Source organism: Scyliorhinus canicula, chromosome 3 (assembly GCF_902713615.1).
Source record: "Scyliorhinus canicula chromosome 3, sScyCan1.1, whole genome shotgun sequence".
NCBI lineage: Eukaryota > Metazoa > Chordata > Chondrichthyes > Carcharhiniformes > Scyliorhinidae > Scyliorhinus > Scyliorhinus canicula.
The window spans coordinates 13,386,045-13,407,244 of NC_052148.1; the positions used below are offsets into that span (position 1 = coordinate 13,386,045).

A 21,200-nucleotide genomic window follows, 5' to 3' on the forward strand; every position below is an offset into this window, starting at 1 on the left:
CACCCAGCCTGCCTCGGTAATGAGCTGTTGATGGGACGACCTGACCTTTACAGTGGGTATTCTTTCATCTGGTTCTGTCCAGCTAGAGACAGCAATGAGCTAATTAGAAGTGTTGCCCTGACTGGACATATAACAAGAAGCTTGCTAATGCTCTGTGCTGGGGAACTGCAAACCTTCAGCCAGTTATGCTGCTGAGAAAGGACAAGCTCCCCGCGATATGGAACTTAACAAATTCTGTCTGAGTGTGGTTCCACAGGCAGAGTTTGTACACTCCATATCTGCCTGTGTGGGCTTTGAGACTCAAATGTGATGACATTTTGTGTACATCATACACACAAATAAAATCCTCCCCCAGCACCCTGTGTTACTGACGGTATCTCTACTGATGTTAACCCAGCTCCCTCACACTGTCACTCAGTAACCCCTCTTCCCCAGCGCCGTGCGTGCTACTGACTGTATCTCTACTGATGTTAATCCAGCTCCCTCACACTGTCACTCAGTAACCCCTCTTCCCCAGCACCCTGTGTTACTGACTGTATCTCTACTGATGTTAATCCAGCTCCCTCACACTGTCATTCAGTAACCCTCACCCCCAGCACCTTGTGTTACTGACTGTAACACCCTATATCTCTACTGATGTTAATCCAACTCCCTCACACTGTAACTCAGTAAACCCTCTCCCCAGCACCCTGTGTTACTGACTGTATCTCTACTGATGTTAATCCAGCTCCCTCACACTGTCACTCAGTAACCCCTCTCCCCCAGCACCCAGTGTTACTGACTGTATCTCTACTGATGTTAATTCAGCTCGCTCACACTGTCACTCAGTAACCCCTCTCCCCCAAGAACCTGTGTTGCTGACTGTATGTATACTGATGTTAATTCAGCTCGCTCACACTGTCACTCAGTAACCCCTCTCCCCCAGCACCCTGTGTTACTGACTGTATCTCTACTGATGTTAACCCAGCTTCGTCACACTGTCACTCCCTCACCCCTCTACCCTAAGAACCTGTGTTGCTGACTGTATGTATACTGATGTTAATTCAGCTCGCTCACACTGTCACTCAGTAACCCCTCTCCCCCAGCACCCTGTGTTACTGACCGTATCTCTACTGATGTTAATTCAGCTCGCTCACACTGTCACTCAGCAACCCCTCTCCCCCAGCACCCTGTGTTACTGACTGTATCTCTACTGATGTTAACCCAGCTTCCTCACACTGTCACTCCCTCACCCCTCTACCCCAAGAACCTGTGTTGCTGACTGTATGTATACTGATGTTAATTCAGCTCCCTCACACTGTCACTCAGTAACCCCTCTCCCCCAGCACCCTGTGTTACTGACCGTATCTCTACTGATGTTAATTCAGCTCACTCACACTGTCACTCAGTAACCCCTCTCCCCCAGCACCCTGTGTTACTGACTGTATCTCTACTGATGTTAACCCAGCTTCCTCACACTGTCACTCCCTCACCCCTCTACCCCAAGAACCTGTGTTACTGACTGTATCTCTACTGATGTTAATCCAGCTCCCTCACACTGTCACTCAGTAACCCCTCTCCCCCAGCACCCTGTGTTACAGACTGTATCTCTACTGATGTTAATCCAGCTCCTTCACACGGCCACTCAGTAATCCCTCTCCCCGTCACCCTGTGCTACTGACTGTATCTGTACTGATGTTAATCCAGCTCCCTCATACGGTCACTCAGTAAACCCTCTCCCCAGCACCGTGTTACTGACTGTATCTCTACTGATGTTAATCCAGCTCCCTCACATTGTTGGGCTTGTCATTCCCTTTTGAAAAGGATCTGATAAAGTTATCGGCATTCGCTAGTTTACATTTGAAAATAAGGCCGTATGAACAAAAAAAGGCATGTTGATATTTTTATGGTGATAACAAGGGTTCACTTTGAAGGATATTGTCACCTGAAAGTGGGGCTGTGAAATGTGTTCAGCAATCAGTGCAAGAATGGACGAGTGTTTTGAGTAGTACTTGTGAGTGAATTTGGCGGCAGATAGCAATGATGTAAGATACAGCTGGACTGGATGCAGGCTGGCTTAGAATGAATGCAGAAGGGAGCGAGGAGTTGAGGGTGACGGAAGGAGAAATATTCAGTGCAGTCCAGGTTGAGCGTCAATATTCAGAATTTCTGTTGACCCCTCCAATTTGCCACCAGTCCAGAATTCTAGCGTACGGTTAATAATTCGCTCATCCTATGAAGTATCAAGAGGAGTAGTGTTTTTCTCATCAAAGGGGCAGCATGTCCATGAATTGATTAGCAAAGCCGCATGTGTCTGCAGGAGGGATACTGAGCAGTGACATTACTCTTCACCTTCACAGCAGTCCCAAAAATATCTTGCGAGGCAGTTTGTAACATTCCGTAGCAAATTTGTAAACAATCAAAGCAACAACAGATAAAGTTTGCCAAACACTCGTTGCCCCTTTAAAGGAGTGAACTGGTCTCAGTTCCCATGGTTGTGATGGCACATTGTTCAATATCCAGCATTATGTGCGACTAAGAGGGAGGGAAGGAGGGCAGCAGGTTCAATGGTGGTGAGACATGTTGTGGATCAGACTCCTGAGCTGTTTGGCCACAGTATCTATGAGCTTCTGCTTGTCCCGTTCGTTCTTGCGGAACTGTGCAAAGACATTGTTCTTCCTGCTGGTGTCTTTCATTCTGGAAGAGACGAGAGGCACAGCATTTCGTTAAAAGAGGTGGTTCTGGGTCTTTAATGTAAGAGCACAGGTTGCAATCAATCGAAAAAACAAGTGAAGCTGTGCCACGAGAGAGCACATTTTTTTGAATGGATAGAAAATAATATCTTGAAATATCGGCAAGTCGCAATAGGAAAATCCTTTATGCTATGACACAAAGATGTTATACTGTGCAGCACTGAACATTTCCAACCAAGGTGCATTGTAAAGTTTCACTGGGGCAATAATCCAGAGAATGCGAGTTCAAAACCCAGCAAGGTAATTTGAGAATTTGAATTCAATTTGAACAAAGCAAAAAAACTAAAATTTATTCACAGTAATAGAAGCCACAGTAATGGGCGCTACGGTAGCACAGTGGTTATCACTGTTGCATCACAGCATCAGGGACCTGGGTTCGATTCCCAGCTTGGACCACTATCTATGTGGAGTGTGCACGTTCTCCCCGTGTCAGCGTGGGTTTCCTCCGAGTCCTCCGGTTTCCTCCCACAAGTCCCGAAAGACGTGCTGTTAGACGAACTGGACATTCTGAATTCTCTTTCAGTGTATCTGAACAGGCGCCAGAGTGTGGGTACTAGGGGACTTGCACAGTAACTTCGTTGCAGTGTTAATGCAAGCCTGCTTGTGACACAAATAAAGATTATTATTGCCATTTTGTTGTTAGATTGTTGTAAAAGTTCAACTAGTTCACTAAGGGAAGGAATCCTACAGACTCTGGATCTATCCCACATCGATATTGGTGACTTTTAATTGCTTCCACAATTCTATCATCACCTTGTCAGGGCAATACATGCCAGCCTTAGCAACAACACTGTAGTGTAGAGGCTGCTTAAGTCTATATCTAACCCATGCTGTAGTATGGTGGGACAGTGTAGAGGAAGCTTTACACTGAATCTAACCCTGTGCTGTACCTGTCCTGGGAGTGTTTGATGGGGACAGTGTAGAGGGATCTTTACTCTGTATCTAACCCCGTGCTGTACCTGTCCTGGGAGTGTTTGATGGGGACAGTGTAAAGGGAGCTTTAATCTGTATCTAACCCCGTGCTGTACCTGTCCTGGGAGTGTTTGATGGGGACAGTGTAAAGGGAGCTTTACTCTGTATCTAACCCCGTGCTGTACCTGTCCTGGGAGTGTTTGATGGGGACAGTGTAAAGGGAGCTTTAATCTGTATCTAACCCCGTGCTGTCCCTGCCCTGGAAGTGTTTGATGGGACACTGTAGAGGAAGCTTTATTCTGCATCGAACCCCGTACTGTATCTCTCCTGGGAGTGTTTGATGGGGACAATGTAAAGGGAGCTTTACTCTGTATCTCACCCCATGCTGTACCTGTCCTGGGAGTGTTTGATGGGGACAATGTAAAGGGAGCTTTACTCTGTATCTAACCCCGTGCTGTACCTGTTCTGGGAGTGTTTGATGGGGACAGTGTAGAGGGAGCTTTACACTGTATCTAACCCCGTGCTGTACCTGTCCTGGGAGTGTTTGATGGGACAATGTAGAGGGAGCTTTACTCTGCATCTAACCCCGTGCTGTACCTGTCCTGGGAGTGTTTGATGGGGACAGCGTTGAGGGAGCTTTACTCTGTATCTAACCCCGTGCTGTACCTGTCCTGGGAGTGTTTGATGGGGCAGTGTAGAGGGAGCTTTACTATGTATCTAACCCCGTGCTGTACCTGTCCCGGGAGTGTTTGGTGGGGACAGTGTAGAGGGAGCTTTACTCTGTATCTAACCCCGTGCTGTACCTGTCCTGGGAGTGTTTGATGGGACAGTGTAGCGACAGCTTGCCTCTGTATCTAATTTGTGCTGTACTATCCTGGAGGTGTTCGATGGACAGGGTGGAGGGGGCTATACTCAGTATTGGATCCGGGAACATATAATTTTGAAATAAATCGTTTACACAAAGGTTGTCCTTCATCAACTGCTGTTGAAAAGGAAGTCTTGAAAAGTTAGAAAAGTGAAAGTGATAGCTGTTGAAAATAAAAGAATATTGATGAATAAGGGGAATGAGCAGGATAATGGGATTGAATTGCAAGGCTCATATAGAAAAAACAAAATGGGCTGAATGGCATGTTTTTGGGATTGGATATTCTGTATTTGATGAGGGATTAGCTTCAAGTCCAATATGACTTCTCCAGAACCCAAGTTCCAAAGCAGAGTCATATTGGACATGAAACATTAACTCTGTTTCTCTCTCCACAGACGCTGCCAGACCCGCTGAATTTATCCAGCACTTTCTGTTTTATTTCAGAGCTCCAGTACCCGCAGTAATTTTCTTTTATTTTGACCAGCCTTATTTGGCCTCATCTGACCAGCACAAAATTCACAATTCTGGATATAAGAACAGCAATGAAGAACTGGGAAGTGTTCTCATCAAAATCCCCTTGGCTGCTACAACTGTGTTATTCACAAAACTAACATTAATACTCATCAACTCAAACTGCTGTCTTGGCACCAAGGATTAAAGTGTTAGGCACAATGCAACTATGGAGAAAGATATGGACATACAAAATAGAAGAAGTAGCCATTCGGCCCCTCGATCCTGCTCTGCCATTCAATAAGATCATTGTTGATCTGTTTGTCTTTTGAATTCCACACTCCCCCGATAACCTTTGACTCTCTTAGAATTTACAGTGCAGAAGGAGGCCATTCAGCCCATCGAGTCTGCACCGACCCTTGGAAAGAGCACCATACTTAAGCCCACACTTCCACCTCATCCCCGTAACCCACCTAACCTTTTAGACACTAAGGGGTAATTTGCAGAGGCAATCTACCTAACCTGCACATCTTTGGGCTGTGGGAGGAAACCGGAGCACCCGGAGGAAACCCACGCAGACACGGGGAGAAAGTGCAGACTCCGCACAGTCACCCGAGGTCGGAATTGAACCTGGGATCCTGGAGCTGTGAGGCAGCAGTGCTACCATTATGCCACTGTGCTTGCCTAACAGGAATCTATCTGGCTCCGCAATCAAAATATTTCGTAACGCCGCCTCCAACGCCTTCTGAGTCGGAGAGTTCCAAAGTTGCACAGCCCTCGGAGGGAAAATCATTCTCCTCATCTCTGTCCTCAAAGGGCGATCCCTAATTTTATAACAGTGCCCCCGGTTGTGGACTCACCCACAAGGGTAAAGATCCTTTCCACACCAACCTTGTCAATAACGTTCAGGATTTTATATACATCAATCAGGTCACCCCCTCACTCTTCTAAACTCCAGTGGAAACAAGTCCAGCCATTCCAACCTATCCTTATAAGACAACCCGTTCATTCCCGGTACCAATCCAGTAAACCTCCTCTGAACTGCCTCCAACGCATTTACACCTTCCTCAAATAAAGAGACCAAAACTGCACGCAGTGCTCGAGATGCAGTCTCACCAATGCCATGTATAAATGAAGCATAACATTCTTACTTTCATGTTCAATTCCTCTCGCAATGAAGGATACATTCCATTAGCCTTCTTAAATACCTGCTGTACCTCCATACTAGCTTTTTGTGACTCATGTACTAGTACACAAAGGTCCCTCTGCACCTTGGAATTCTGCAGCCAGACTCTGTTTAGCAACACTCTGCTTCTTTATTCGTCTTGCCAAAGTGGACAACTTCACATTTTCCCACACAATCTATCTGTATCCACCTGCACCCTCCTTATGTCCTCTTCAGAACACGAGATATAATTGTGAAGATCGAAGGGGACAGGGTTTTCCCGGTGGGATGATGTGGGGTGAACATTTCACACAGCTATTTTTGAAATTCTCTGACAGTTGTGCCTGATTGTTTCCAGTGAAAGGTTGGCTACAAGTTGTTTCTCGAAAATTGATACTTACGCTCTCGAGATCCTACAAGGCAGCAGTAATATAAAAAGGGGAAACAGTTATCAAAGTTGAAAAGTATCTTGAGTATACAGTTAAATGACAGCATAAGCTGCTTTCTTGTGTACTTTAATACTTTTCCTCCTGTTAGCTTAATATATCTCCCAATCTCTTCAGAGACTTACTCCTGTCTCTTGCCCACAATGTCACTGTGAACATACAAAGGTTATGTATTCAACCAGGGACAGCATGGTTGGGCAGTGGTTAGCACTGCTGCCTCACGGCCACGAGGTCCCGGTGTGATCCTGGCCCTGGGTCACTGTCCGTGTGGAGTTTTCACATTCTCCCCGTGTCTGTGTGGGTCTTACCTCCCCACAACCCAAAATGATGTGCAGGGCAGGTGGATTGGCCACGCTAAATTGCCCCTGAATTGAGAAAAAAGAATTGGGTACTCTAAATGCAAACATTTTTAAAAATTCAATCAGAGCAGAACAGTCAACCCTCATTTGATGTCCAGGTCACAGAATCTCAGAATTTACAGTGCAGAAGGAGGCCATTCTTAAGCCCCTACTTAAGCCCTAACCACCCTATTCTGGCAACCGAATAACCCCACCTAACCTTTTTGGACACTAAGGCCAATTTATCATGGCCAATCCACCTAACCTACGCGTCTTTGGACTGTGAAGGATACTGGAGCACCTGGAGGAAATCCACGCAGACACGGGGAGAACGTGCAGACTCCGCACAGACAGTGACCCAAGCCGGGAATCGAACCTGGGACCCTGACGCTGTGAAGCCATTGTGCTAACCACTATGCTACCGTGCTGCAGTTCAAGATGGCAATGGATAGTAATCATGAGATAATTTTCTTTTGGGGGGGAAGGAAAAGGCACAGTGAGAGAGAGAGCAGCAGAGAGAAAGCGAGTGTAGGTCGAAGAGAGAGAGAGAAATCGTGAATGTGTTGGGTGGGAGTGAGAGAGAGAGATTTGGGAAGGGGCAGAGTCAAAGTGGGAATGAAGGTAAAGGGAGAGAAGAGGGTATATTGACATTGTAATCTTATCAGATTGAGCATGGCCTGCTTAAGACAAGTTGATTTTAAAATTTGCATCAAATCAAATCATTGTTATCTCATCCCTCCCAACCTATAAACATTCTCCATCCAAGATTTTGATGCTTCTCCAATTTTGACTTTTAAAAGTATGTCCGATTTTCACCTCCAGTTGCTTAATCCCTAAATTCTAGAATTTCCTTCCTTAACGTCTCGCCTCGTTTTAAGTCACTCCCTAAAGCCTACCATTTCCTAATAGTTCCGTACGTGGTTCAATGTCAAGTTACTGCTGATCATTTCCCTGTGAAGGACAGAGGGATATTCTTTACCATGTTAGGCGTTATCAAAAGTAAGTTGCTGTTGCTCTGATTTGTATGGACTGCTTTGACTATCTACAGTCCAACATGTCTGCTCTGTTGACCGAGAAAGGATGTGCTCAAACAATTTGTACCCTGGCATTTAAAGTCTCGACCTACCCACATTGGACGAAGCCTCCCTTCATGCAAGATATTGACATGATTTCCACATACCAGCCACTTTCTGAACTGGAAGCCCCAAGGTGACACACTTACTTATCCAGCAGGATGAGGGCTGTTGTTGGATTCACCCTCAGGTATTTGCAGTTCGGCTGCCCATAATCCGCGAGGTACGTCGACCAATCCCACTGGATGAAGAGGTCCAGGAGCTGTGAGAGTAGATTGGAGCAGAGGATAAGATTGGCTATCGAAGGGGTCTGGTGCTGTGAGAACAGCCTTAAACATTGGGAGAATCGCTCCCGAAAACTGTGAAAGTGGGGGTGAGGAGAGCACAACAATGATACTAAACAGTCAGGGACACCCCCCACCTCTCCGCGCAACGAAAAGGATCATCTTTAAACTGAACAGGCAGCATTGGACAGACAGTTCTTCAAAGCCATACTCAAGCACAAAGTTTGCCAATTAAAATGAGGCGATCAAAGAAAACCCGACTCCATGTATCTTTCAAACATACTGAGCTGCTTCGCGTGTACAGCACAGGAACAGATCATTCATTCCAAATGTCTGTACAGATGTTTATACTTCACAATAGCCTCCTTCCACTCCTCTTCACCACCTCTCAACAGGATGTACTCTCTGGGTGCCAATTTGGGCCCTGACATCTTAGGGAAACCAGTACCAAATATATGGCTTGGAACAAAACAAAGACATAGAACATAGAACATTACAGCGCAGTACAGGCCCTTCGGCCCTTGATGTCGCGCCGTCCTGTGAAACCCCTCTAAAGTTCCTCTACACTATTCCCTTATCGTCCATATGCCTATCCAATGACCATTTGAATGCGTTTAGTGTTGGCGAGTCCACTACTGTTGCAGGCAGGGCATTCCATGCCCTTACTACTCTTTACTCAAAGAACCTACCTCGGACATCTGTCCTATATCTATCTCCCCTCAATTTAAAGCTATGTCCCCTCGTGCTGGACATCACCATCCGAGGAAAAAGGCTCTCAATGTCCACCCTATCTAATCCTCTGATCATCTTGTATGCCTCAATTAAGTCACCTCTTAACCTTCTTCTCTCTAACGAAAACAGCCTCAAGTCCTTCAGCCTTTCCTCATAAGATCTTGCCTCCATACCAGGCAACATCCTTGTAAATCTCCTCTGTACCCTTTCCAATGCTTCCACATCCTTCCTATAATGTGGCGACCAGAACCAATACTCCAAATGCAGCCGCACCATAGTTTTGTACAACTGCAACATGACCTCATGGCTCCGAAACTCAATTCCTTTACCAATAAAAGCTAACACACCGTACGCCTTCTTAACAACCCTCTCAACCTGGGTGGCAACTTTCAGGGATCTATGGACATGGACACCGAGATCTTTCTGCTTGTCCACACTACCAAGAATCTTACCATTAGCCCAGTACTCTGTCTTCCTATTATTCCTTCCAAAATAAATCACCTCACACTTTTCTGCATTAAACTCCATTTGCCACCTGTCAGCCCAGCTCTGCAACTTATCTATGTCCCTCTGTAACTTGTAACATCCTTCTGCACTGTCCACAACTCCACCGACTTTAGTGTCATCTGCAAATTTACTCACCCATCCTTCTACGCCCTCCTCCAGGTCATTTATAAAAATGACAAACAGCAGCGGCCCCAAAACAGATCCTTGTGGTACACCACTAGTAACTGGACACCAGTCAGAACATTTCCCATCAACCACCACCCTTTGTCTTCCATCAGCTAGCCAATTTCTGATCCAAACTGCAAAATCACCCTGAATCCCATGCCTCTGTATTTTCTGCAATAGCCTACCGTGGGGAACCTTATCAAACGCTTTACTGAAATCCATATACACCACATCAAATGCTTTACCCTCATCCACCTGTTTGGTCACCTTCTTGAAGAACTCAATGAGGTTTGTGAGGCACGACCTACCCTTCACAAAACCATGTTGACTATCTCTAATCAAATTATTCCTTTCCAGATGATTATACATCCTATCTCTTAGAAACCTTTCCAAGACTTTTCCCACAACAGAAGTAAAGCTCACAGGTCTATAGTTACCGGGGTTATCTCTACTTCCCTTCTTGAACAAGGGGACAACATTTGCTATCCTCCAGTCTTCTGTCACTATTCCTGCAGACAAAGATGACTTAAAAATCAAAGCCAAAGGCTCAGCAATCTCCTCCCTAGCTTCCTTTATTTCTCATTTCTTTTACCTTGTCGTTATCATTTTGATCCATGGATGCGTGTTGGGTCGGGGGAGGCGGTGGTATAGTGGTATTGTCACTGGACGAGTAAACCAGGGACCTAGAGTACTGCTCTGGGGACCCTGGTTCAAATCCCAACACTGCAGATGGTGAAATTTGAATTCAATAAAAATCTAGAATTAAAAAAGTCGAACGATGTCATAAAAACCCATCTGGTTCACTAATGTCATTTAAGGAAGAAAATATGGAATCATGTGACTCCAAATCACAATAGTGTCATTGACTCTTAACTGCCCCCTCAAGGACAATTAGGGATGGGCAATAAATGCTGGCCCAGCCTGTGACGCCCATGTCTCATGAATGAATAAAAAATATATACTTAATGGACCTTTAAGTTGAGCAGAGGAAGCGAGGGACTCAAAAGCTGCAAAATAATAGACTGTGCGATTGGAGATTTAGCTTTTGAACAGCAGAACTCAGACACTCTTGATTGGTTGGCTGGTGGCAATGAATTGGCCAAAGATCGTATATTGCCCGGCGACAAGTGGTGATTGGGTCCGACCTGGATGGGTTGATTTTCAGAGAACCCAGGAAAGGACAGTTATAGAATCATAGAATTTACAGTGCAGAAGGAGACCATTCGGCCCATCGAGTCTGCACCAGCCCTTGGAAAGGGCACCCTACTTAAGACCACACCTCCACCCTATCCCGGCAATCGAATAACCCCATCTAACCTTTTTGGACACCAAGGGCAATTTAGCATGTCCAAACCACCTAACCTGCACGTCTTTGGACTGTGGGAGGAAACCGGAGCACCCGGAAGAAAGCCACGCAGACATGGGGAGAACGTGCAGACTCCGTACAGACAGTGACCCAAAGAGGGAATTGAACCTGGGACACTGAAGCTGTGAAGCAACTGTGCTAACCACTGGGCTACCCGGGTCCTGGATGCTGAAAGAAGAAGCTGTGAGTGTCTGTCTCTCTCTCTCTTGCTCCAAAAAAGATGCCTAACTGCTGTTTTCTGAACCTGAAGAAAGGTCTCGAGACTTTGATGAATTTACAGTGAAAACCATTACAGACTGAAAGCAAAAACCGCCAACTGAAGGCCCAGACTAAAGAAAGGTGCACTGGAAGATGTCCACCTGAACAGAGACTTTCATCCATTTTATTTTTCTCCACACCCTACTTTCCCCTGTTTTTGTCTGTCTTGTGTGTGTGTGTAGAACATGGGGGTTAGTTAAAGAGAGGGGGTGAGGAACTAGATAATAGTTAACCCGCTGCATTTGCTGCCTATTTACTCAGTTATTGTTATTAATAAAAATTAATTGTGTTTACATTTACAAACCTGGTGACTGTAGTTATCGGGCAGCCAAAGACCAGAGACTTTGGTTATTTTCTAAGAATTAATTTGTTAATTTCAATTACGTTGTGACTCTGGGTCAAGTGGGCCTGGAATTGACTGCGCACTAGCCCAGGGGGTCATTACAGACATCTGGGGCGGAATTCTCCGAACCCCGCCGGGTCGGAGAATCTCTGGGGGGGCGGTCCGTTGGCAGCAGCCCCCGGCAATTCTCCAGGCCCCGATGGACCGAGCGGCCGCTGGTTTCTGGCTAGTCCTGCCGGCGTGAAATGGCCATGGTCCCACATGGCGGGCCCTGGCTGGTAGGTCGCCTGTCGCGGTCCTCGGGAGGGGGGGGGGGAAGTGGGATCCGGCCCTGGGGCCCACCAGTCTGCTGGCGGGCCTATGCCGTGGGGGCACTCCTTCCTTCCGCGCTGGCCTCTGTAGGGCTCCGCCATGGCTGGCGTGGAGAAACCCCCCCCTCAGTGCATGCGCCAGAATACGCCGACCGGTCTGCGCATGCGCGGAACCACGCCGGCGGTTCTGCGCATGTGCTATCTCACGCCAGCCCTTCGCCGCCGGTTGGCACGGTGCCAACCCCTCCGGCACCAGCCTAGCCCCCGGAAGTGCGGATGTTTCCGCAACTTCCGGCTGGCCCGATGCCGGCGTGGTTTGTGCCATTTTTGTACACTGGTATCGGGCCATCGGGGGATTCGGGAGAAAGCCACCTTAAAAGTTAGAAACTTTGTTGGAATGTTTCTAACTTTTAACCCATGTAACAGCATTTTTAGGTTTAAAATATACCCAACCTTGTTTTGCAAGAGGCTGTTTGCATTGTCAAGACGTCAAAGATTTCACTCCATGGAGCTTTTCAGAGCTCGGACTCTCAGCTGAGCTGATTGGTTCTGAGCCTGCATCCAGCTCACAGAATTAAAAAGAAAATGACTGACAACAGAGTGGCCATTTCCAGGAATTGGAATGCACTCCAGCACAAAGCTAGTTGACCGTTTTTTGGTACTTATATCTATTTTTGCAGTAGTAACAGCCAATCTCCCAGTAAACCTGTCGCCAAGATCTCCTTCACCTGCTCTCTCTCAGAATACCCCTTTCTTCTCTTGGGTCAGATCCAAGCAATCTTGTGTCTCCGCTGACAGAGGGTGGGTTTCAGTTCACTCTTTCTAGCGCAATCTCCTGACAATTTCATAAGGCACGTGTTCAAAACGTTCCTCCCGACAATTCTCAGCAAACAATGCTGTGCACAAAAAGGCAAGAGTGCCTCTTCCATCCATTTACCGCGGCTGAAAATCTGAAACTCAATGTCCCACCTCTTTGTGAATTGTTTTGCCAACTTCAGCCTAATCCCAAGCTTCTTTTTAAATGTTTTTAATTCGCAGGATGTGGACATTGTTGTTTAGGGCAGCATTTATTGCCCATCCCTAGCTGCCCTTGGGAAATTGGTGGTGAGCTGCCTTCTTGACCATGTGGTGTGGGTACACCCACTGTGCTCGAAGGGAGGAACTTCCAAGGTTTTAACCCAGCGACACTGAAGGAAAGACGATGTAGGCGAACTTGCAGCTGGTGTAAATGCATTGGAGGAGGTTCAGAGGAGGTTTACTGGCTTGTCACCTGGAATGAATAGGTTGTCTAATGAGGATAGGTCATGGAGTTTAGAAGCGTGAGGAATGACTCAATTGAAGTAAATAAGATCCTGAATGAAATGAAATGAAAATGAAATGAAAATCGCTTATTGTCACGAGTCGGCTTCAAATGAAGTTACTGTGAAAAGCCCCTAGTCGCCACATTCCGGCGCCTGTTCAGGGAGGCTGGGACGGGAATTGAACCCGTGCTGCTGGCCTGCCGTGGTCTGCTTTCAAAGCCAGCTATTTAGCCCTGTGCTAAGCCAGCCCTGAATGGGCTTGACATGGTGAATGTAGATGTTTCCTCTTGTGGGTGGGCTCAGAACTAGGGGGACACTGTTGTAAAATTGGGAGAAAATCCCAGAGGGTTGTGTGACTTTGGAACCGCCTGTCTTAGAAAGCAGAGGAAGCGGGATTGCTGAATATTTTTAAGGTAGAGGTATAGATTCTTGTTAGGAGGGAGGCACGGTGGTTAGCCCTACTGCCTGCGGCACTGAGGCCCAGGGTCACTGTCCGTGTGGAGTTTGCACATTCTCCCAGTATCTGGATGGGTTTCACCCCCCACAACCCAAAGATATATAAATATGTGCAGGGTTGGCCATACTAAACTGCCCCCGAATTGGAAAAAAATAATTGGGTATTCCAAATTTATAACAACAAAAACAAAAAGATTCTTATTCGGCAAGGGAATTAAAAGTTATCAGAGGTAAATGGAGGTTATTGAATGGCGGAGCAGGCTCGAGGAACCAAATGCCCTCCTTCTGCTCCTATTTCATTTGTTCCTATGTGCTGTTCCCATTCATTTAGTGCCCTTGTTGTTCTAGGTGGTAGAGGCTATGGGTTTGGAAGGTGCTGTTGAAGGAGCCATGTTGAGCTCTTGCAAATGGTACCGTAAAAGTCTCACAACACCGGGTTAAAGCCAGACAGGTTTATTTGAAATCACAAGCTTTCGGGGCGCAGCTCCTTCGCCTGATGAAGGCGCTCCTGAATTTTAATTCCACCACCTACTGTGGTGGCATTTGAACCCATGCCCCAGGGTATTAGACAGGCCCTCTGGATTACTGGCCCACTGACATTACCACTATGTCACCACCTCCCTTCCTCTCAACTAGCGAGATCTCCTCCCTTACACCATTTAAGAGAGGCTCCAGAGTATTGAGCAGATTGGTTTAATGAACTTTAAAGCTTGTTAATACAGGAAACGCAGCAATGTTTGGTGTTAGTGCCCTCCCAAGGGCAATTTGAGTCTAGAACTAGAAGTCAGCCTCAGGAGAAGCCAGCCAGAAATCTGACTCAACTACTTAACCCAGAGGTTTGTGAATCATTGAAACTCTCTACCCCCAGAGCGCTGTGGGTGCTCAGGCAATGAATATATTCAATACCAAGGTCCACAGACTTTTAAATACCAAGAAAATCAAGGGACAATGGAATACAGCAAGAAAGTTCAGTTGATGTAAAAGCTTTGCCACAATCTTCCTGATCACATTGAAACTCTCACTCATATTCAGGGGCTGTTTAGCACAGGGCTAAATTGCTGGCTTTGAAAGCAGACCAAGAGCACGGTTTGATTCCCGTAACAGCCTCCCCGAACAGGCGCCGGAATGTGGCGACTAGGGGCTTTTCACAGTAACTTCATTTGAAGCCTACTCGTGACAATAAGCGATTTTCATTTCATTTCATATTTCCGATGTGTTTTCTGAAATTGAGAAAGACTTGCATTTCTATGGCACCTTAAAGGGCCACAGGATGCTCAAAGTGCTTCACAAATCAACAAAGTACTTTTGAAGTGTGGTCACTGCTGTAATGTAGGAAACTGCCAAAATCCTTACTGTGCTGGTGTGAATTTCCTCTTTCCCATAACCATCAGCCTTGGATTGAGTACCGTAATTCAGACTGATCAGGCTCAATAAACGAGCACTGAAGGGATCGCTGCCAACTCTCTTGGGCTAGCAGAGTGAAAAAGACTTGTCTAATCAGCCTGGACTGGATTTGAACCCAGGCTTTAGAGATTAATGGGCAAGTGTGCTGACTGACTGCTCCACCCAGTCCCGGAGTCCATATCCCTTCTAATCTCTCTTGCTCCCTTGAATCTTTCCCTTGCATGTAACAAACAGATTAGGTGTAAAGCACTTCCTTCCAGTTTAACAATGCGACTGGCTTTCTTTGTGTCTCTGAGCAGAGGTTTAAAGTTCATGAGATAGAGTGCCCGCACGTGTCTTGCTGCTCCGCAGAGTTCAAACTGAGGTTACTGGCACCAAGCCAGCAATACACAAAGTATGTGAAGTATTCTTCATACTTCACAAAAAATTAAAGATGCACAGGTTACGAACTAAAGCTCATCAATTCTACCGTTAGCAAAGCAAGCCCATGTTTGCAGATAGCGTGCAAGTGAAACACACCAATTATTATGATGAGTGGATGGTGATTGATAGTTGGAGTCTGCCACACACACACACTGCTCCCGCACTGCAGTTTCGTTACACATACACAATGTACGAGCACAGTATATGCACCACACATTGTACAGGTGCATAAAGCGGGTGTATCACACGTACACAAACATGCAAGCGTGAGTACATACACACACACTTAATATCGGTACAGCACTGTTCATGTTTGTGATAGGGATAATACTAAAGAAAGGAAATTTTGTCTGAAGGAAATTTCACTGCTGCATATTCACAAACACACACAGCGCACAAGTCCTCTTATACACATGCAGAACCTGAGCATACACACCTTGTACATATGTACAAAAATAATGTCAGCCCACACTGCATACAGAATGTGAAACAATGTCTTGTGACCTGCTTTTCACAGTCAAGGGCAGGACAATGAAAGAGTTCAGACTGAGGTTGAGGTCTTAGAAACTGAAAAGTATGTACTGTATATCCTCCACTCACATAGGAAACTGGCCCAAACCTGCTTCGGTAAATTGGCTTGTAACAAAATTATCAAGGTTAATCTGTGTTTCTGCAGCAGTTCCTATAATGTTTTTTTTTTGTTTCTTTACCCCCTTCCCAATCGGCGCCACCAATTAGGGACGCGTTGCAGAGGGGTGAGTAATCCTCAATACCCCTTCAAAACTCAAGAGCCTTGGCCAAGTGAGTGCAAACAGGCCAATCACAGCACAGCTCCAACACCTTGGCCAAGAGTGTGAACATTCCAGCAGGGGTCACTGGACAGGAGTCAGACCCTGGGAGCTTTACCAGTTTCCTGTATTATACGGAGTAACAACATCAGGCAGCCTGAGGCAAGTGGAACAGGGACAAAAGTTCATACATGTAACTTACAGGAAAAGCTGGAGAAGCAGTGCCGAGGACGATAGTGGGTGAATGAGAGTGGCCAGACATTGACTCTGACAATCCTATTTAACACTGGCTTATGGCTCAGTGGGTAGCACTGAGATAGAGCTACTCTGTTTAAGATGCTGCCTTTCAAGGGCGGCACGGTGGTACAGTGGTTAGCACTGCTGCCTCACGGTGCCGAGGACCCGGGTTCGATCCCGGCCGTGTGTGGAGTTTGCACATTCTCCCCGTGTCTGCATGGGTCTCACCCCCACAACCCCAACTCCTGTAGCCCCTTTACATCTTCCTCACAACACATATTCCCGCCCAGCTTTGTATCACCCGCGAACTTAGAAATATTACATATTGTTCCTCAAAGTAAGAAGTCTTACAACACCAGGTTAAAGTCCAACAGGTTTGTTTCAAACACGAGCTTTCGGAGCGCAGCTCCTTCCTCAGGTGAGGAAGGAGGTGCGCTCGAAAGCTCGTGCTTGAAACAAACCTGTTGGACTTTAACCTGGTGTTGTAAGGCTTCTTACTGTGCTCACTCCAGTCCAACGCCGGCATCTCCACATCACTGTTCCTCAAAGATAATGTATAGGGAGAAGGGGGTGGAAAGATGTAATAATCCTGGGAGAGTGAATAATACTGGGACAGTATCTCACTGAGAGAACAGAGTGGATGATTCACTGACACTGGGTAAAATCACTCTTCCATCGGGCAGGAAATACAAAAGTCTGAGAACACGCACAGATTCAAAAACAGCTTCTTCCCGCTGTCCCCAGCTCTGAAACGACCCTCTCATGGACTGACCTGATTAATACTACACCCCTGTATGCTTCACCCGATGCCGGTATGTGTATTTACGTTGTGGGTCTTGTGTTGCTCTTTTATATATTTTCTTTTTAAAAATTTTCATGTACTAAATGATCTGTTTGAGCTGCTCGCAGAACAGTACTTTTCACTGTACCTCGGTACACGTGACAATAAACAAACCCAAATGGGTGTATGAAGCTGTCATGGGTATTCTGAGTGGATATTCGGGACTGACTGATATTTTTGACTCTTAATGTGCTAAACTCTGGAACTGCCTCCATTTACATGTCTGCCTAGTTACCTCCTTCTTTAAGGCCCTATTTAAAACCTACCTTTTTGCCAAACTTTTTGCTAACTGTCCTGAAGTCTCTTTATGAGGTTCAGTGTCAAACTTTAATCTGATAACGTTCCTGATAAGTGTTTTAGGATGTTTTACAACGTTAGCTTTGTGTTGTTCTTTATAAAGTGTGAAAGAGAAAACTCTCCAAATCAGGAAGTCATGGTTAATAATTATTTTCCCAAGTCCGCCTTCAACTTGTAAACTTGTGGGCAAATCAGTCTAAAGTGTGAAACACACCCCTGCAATGGACATGCCACGAGGTTAACACAGTAATTCACATCTGACATGGCCTAAAGGGAGCTAAAGGTCAGATCTGATCTCCTCACGTTGGAATAAAAAGAGCCCAAATAACTTAAATACCATGATTTTTTTTTCAAATCATGGGATGTGGCGCGTTGCCGGCTTGGCCAGCAGTCATTGTCCATCCCTAATTGCCTTTGAGGAGGCAGTGATGAGTTTCTTGGACCACTGCAGTCTAGGTGGTGTAGGCACACTGACAATGCTGTTCGGGAGGGAGTTCCAGCATTTTGACCTACTGACAGGGAAGGAACAGCAGGGGCGCGATTCTCCGCCCCCCATGCCGGGTGGGAGAATAGCGAGAGGGCCTCCCGACATTTTTCACGCCCTCCCGCTATGCTCCCCCCCCTCCCACGCCCGACCCATGCCACGAATCGCCGCTCGCCGTAATCCGGGGCCGATGGGCCGAGCGGCCGGCCCTTCACGCCCGTTTCACCACGGCAGCAAACACACCTGCTCGCTGCTGTCGTGAAACGGGCGCCAGATGCCCGTTTGGGGCATCTAGAGGCCCGATTGGCACGGGAGCACCACGACATCAAGGGGCAGCAGGGTAGCATGGTGGTTAGCATAAATGCTTCACAGCTCCAGGGTCCCAGGTTCGATTCCCGGCTGGGTCACTGTCTGTGCGGAGTCTGCACGTCCTCCCAGTGTGTGCGTGGGTTTCCTCCGGGTGCTCCGGTTTCCTCCCACAGTCCAAAGATGTGCGGGTTAGGTGGATTGGCCATGCTAAATTGCCCGTAGTGTCCTAATTAAAGTAAGGTTAAGGGGGGGGGGGTTGTTGGGTTACGGGTATAGGGTGGATATGTGGGTTTGAGTAGGGTGATCATGGCTCGGCACAACATTGAGGGCCGAAGGGCCTGTTCTGTGCTGTACTGTTCTATGTTCTATGTTCTATGACTGTGCTCGGGAGGGGACAGGCCCGTGATCGGTGCCCACCGATCGTCGGGCAAGCGACCAAAACAGACACACTCTTTCCCCTCTGCCGCCTGGCAAGATCAAGCCGCCACGTCTTGCCGGGCGGCCGAGGAGAAAGACGCCAACTGCGCATGCGTGGGTTGGTGTTGTCCAACCTGCGCATGCGCGGCTGACGTCATCGGCCGCGTCAGCCGCCGTGACGCTTGACGTGCAGCCTTGATGACCGTCGTCAAGGCCGCGCGCCGTGACGCACGGGGCCGCGCTCCTAGCCCCGCCTGGGGGGGAGAATCGGCCCCGGAAGTGGCCGTGAAGGCTGCCGTGGGTCACGGCCTGTCCCACGGCAGCCTTTACGATTCTCCGCATTTGCGGAGAATCTCGCCCTGTATATTTACAAGTAAGAATGATGAGTGATGTGGAGAGAACTTCTAAGTGCTGGTGTTCCCACGTCCTTACAGATGGGAGTGGTCGTGGGTTTGGAAGATGCTGTCTATGGAGCCTTGTTGAGTTCCCGCAATGTATCTAGTAGATGGTTCACACTGCTGATACTGTGTGTCGCTGGTGGAGGGAGCGTGCATGTTTGTGGAAGGGATGCCAATAAAGTGGCCTGCTTTGTCATGGATTTGCTGAGCTTCTTAAGCACGGTTGGAGCTGCACTCATCCAAGCAAGGAGACAGTCCTGACTTGTGCCGTGTAAATGGTGGACTAGCTCTTGTAGTCAGGAGGTGAGTTACTTGCAGCAGGGTTCATAGCATCTGACCTGCTACTGTAGTCACAATATTTATATGGCTAGTCAAGTTGAGTTTCTGGTCAATGGTAACCACCTGGATGTTGATAGCGAGGGATTCAGTAATGGCAATGCCATTAAATGTCATGGGGCAATGGTTAGATCCTCTCTTGTCGGAGATGGTCATTGCCTGGCACTTTTGTGGCACAAATGTTACTTACCACTTGTCAGCCCAAGCCTGGATATTGTCCAGGTACCGTAACCCGTACCGACTGAGGTTATTAATGAAGACCCCGCCTTCTCAACCTTGCTCCTTGCCTGAGGTGTGGTGATCCTCAGGTTAAATCACCACCAGTTGACTTCCGGTGACGGTGATGTGCTGAGCAGTTGCACATCAGGTGGCTCTCCTCCAGAATACAATCAAATTGGCACTTTTGAAATGAAATGAAATGAAAATTGCTTATTGTCACGAGTAGACTTCAATGAAGTTACTGTGAAAAGCCCCTAGTCGCCACATTCCGGCGCCTGTTCGGGGAGGCTGTTACGGGAATCGAACCGTGCTGCTGGCCTGCTTTCAAAGCCAGCGATTTAGCCCAGTGTGCTTAGACGAATTTAGCCTGAAAACTCACCCATAAGTAAGAAAGTGAGAGAATAGTGGAGTTGTGGGCATAAGTAGTGCTCTTTCCAAAGGCCGGTGCAGACTCGATGGGCCGAATGCCCTCCTTCTGCACTGTAAATTCTATGTCTATGTCCAACAGGTACAACATGCCAGCGAATGGGAGCTCAAGAGGCTGCAGAGAAGGATGGTGAGGATGAGGTCCAGTATGTTTTCCCCTCTGGTTGGTTCCCTCACGAACTGCCACAGACCCAGTCTCAGAACTATATCTGTTAAAACTTGGCCAGCTCGGGAGGTAAGGGTGTTACTGACCCACTCTTGGTGATGGACATTGAAGTCCGTCACCCAGAGAAGAAGACTTGTTTCTGGTGCCTCGGTCAACGTTGGGTGCTCCACCCGGTTTCATTCCTTTTTATACACCTTGTAGCGGTTGGATCCAACTGAGTGGCTTGCTCGGCCATTTCTGACGGCATTCAAGAGATAACAACATTGCTGTGGGTTTGGAGTCATATGTAGTCCTGACCAGCTAAGGATGGCAGATTTCCTTCCCGACAGGACATTTGTGAATCAGGTGGGTTTTCATGGTCAGCTTCTCCCTCTATGTTCTGGCAGAGCAAATGAGGAGAAATGGTTTGCAGTAGCAGGAGGGTTGAATACCAGAGGTCACAGGTTTAATGTGGTTGGCAAAAGAACCAGAGGGAAGACGAGGAAGATTTTGTTAACACAGTGAGTTATGATTTGAAAGTGCAGTGGGAGCACATCCAGTCGTAACTTCCAAGGGAATTTGACATAGACTTGAAGGGGAGTAAACTTGCAGGGCTATGGAGAAGGAGTAGGTAGAGTGGGACGAATTGGATCGTTCTTTCACGGGGCTGGAACAGGCCTGATGAGCCAAATGGCCTCTCTCTTTGTTGAAAAACTCGATGAGAAGCAAAGAATATTCGGCAGCCCACAGGCCTAATGGCATGAGAAAGGAT

The 21,200-nt window shown here is 47.1% G+C and overlaps 1 protein-coding gene across 6 annotated transcripts in view; it reads right to left on the reverse strand.

The window, feature by feature from the left end:
- Window positions 1–1,869: 1,869 nt before the first annotated feature.
- exoc6b (exocyst complex component 6B) overlaps window positions 1,870–21,200 on the reverse strand; it is a 658,566-nt gene continuing 639,235 nt past the window's right edge. For 4 of the 6 annotated variants that reach the window (XM_038793136.1, XM_038793132.1, XM_038793131.1 and 1 more), the window contains 3 exons: window positions 8,131–8,243; window positions 6,526–6,537; window positions 1,870–2,676 (listed from right to left, as the gene is read on the reverse strand). In XM_038793136.1, the coding sequence (XP_038649064.1) occupies window positions 2,544–2,676; window positions 6,526–6,537; window positions 8,131–8,243 (258 nt within the window). In that variant the 3' untranslated portion in view covers window positions 1,870–2,543. The remainder of the gene's footprint in view (window positions 2,677–6,525; window positions 6,538–8,130; window positions 8,244–21,200) is intronic. The other 2 variants (XM_038793134.1, XM_038793133.1) reach the window with 1 other exon arrangement.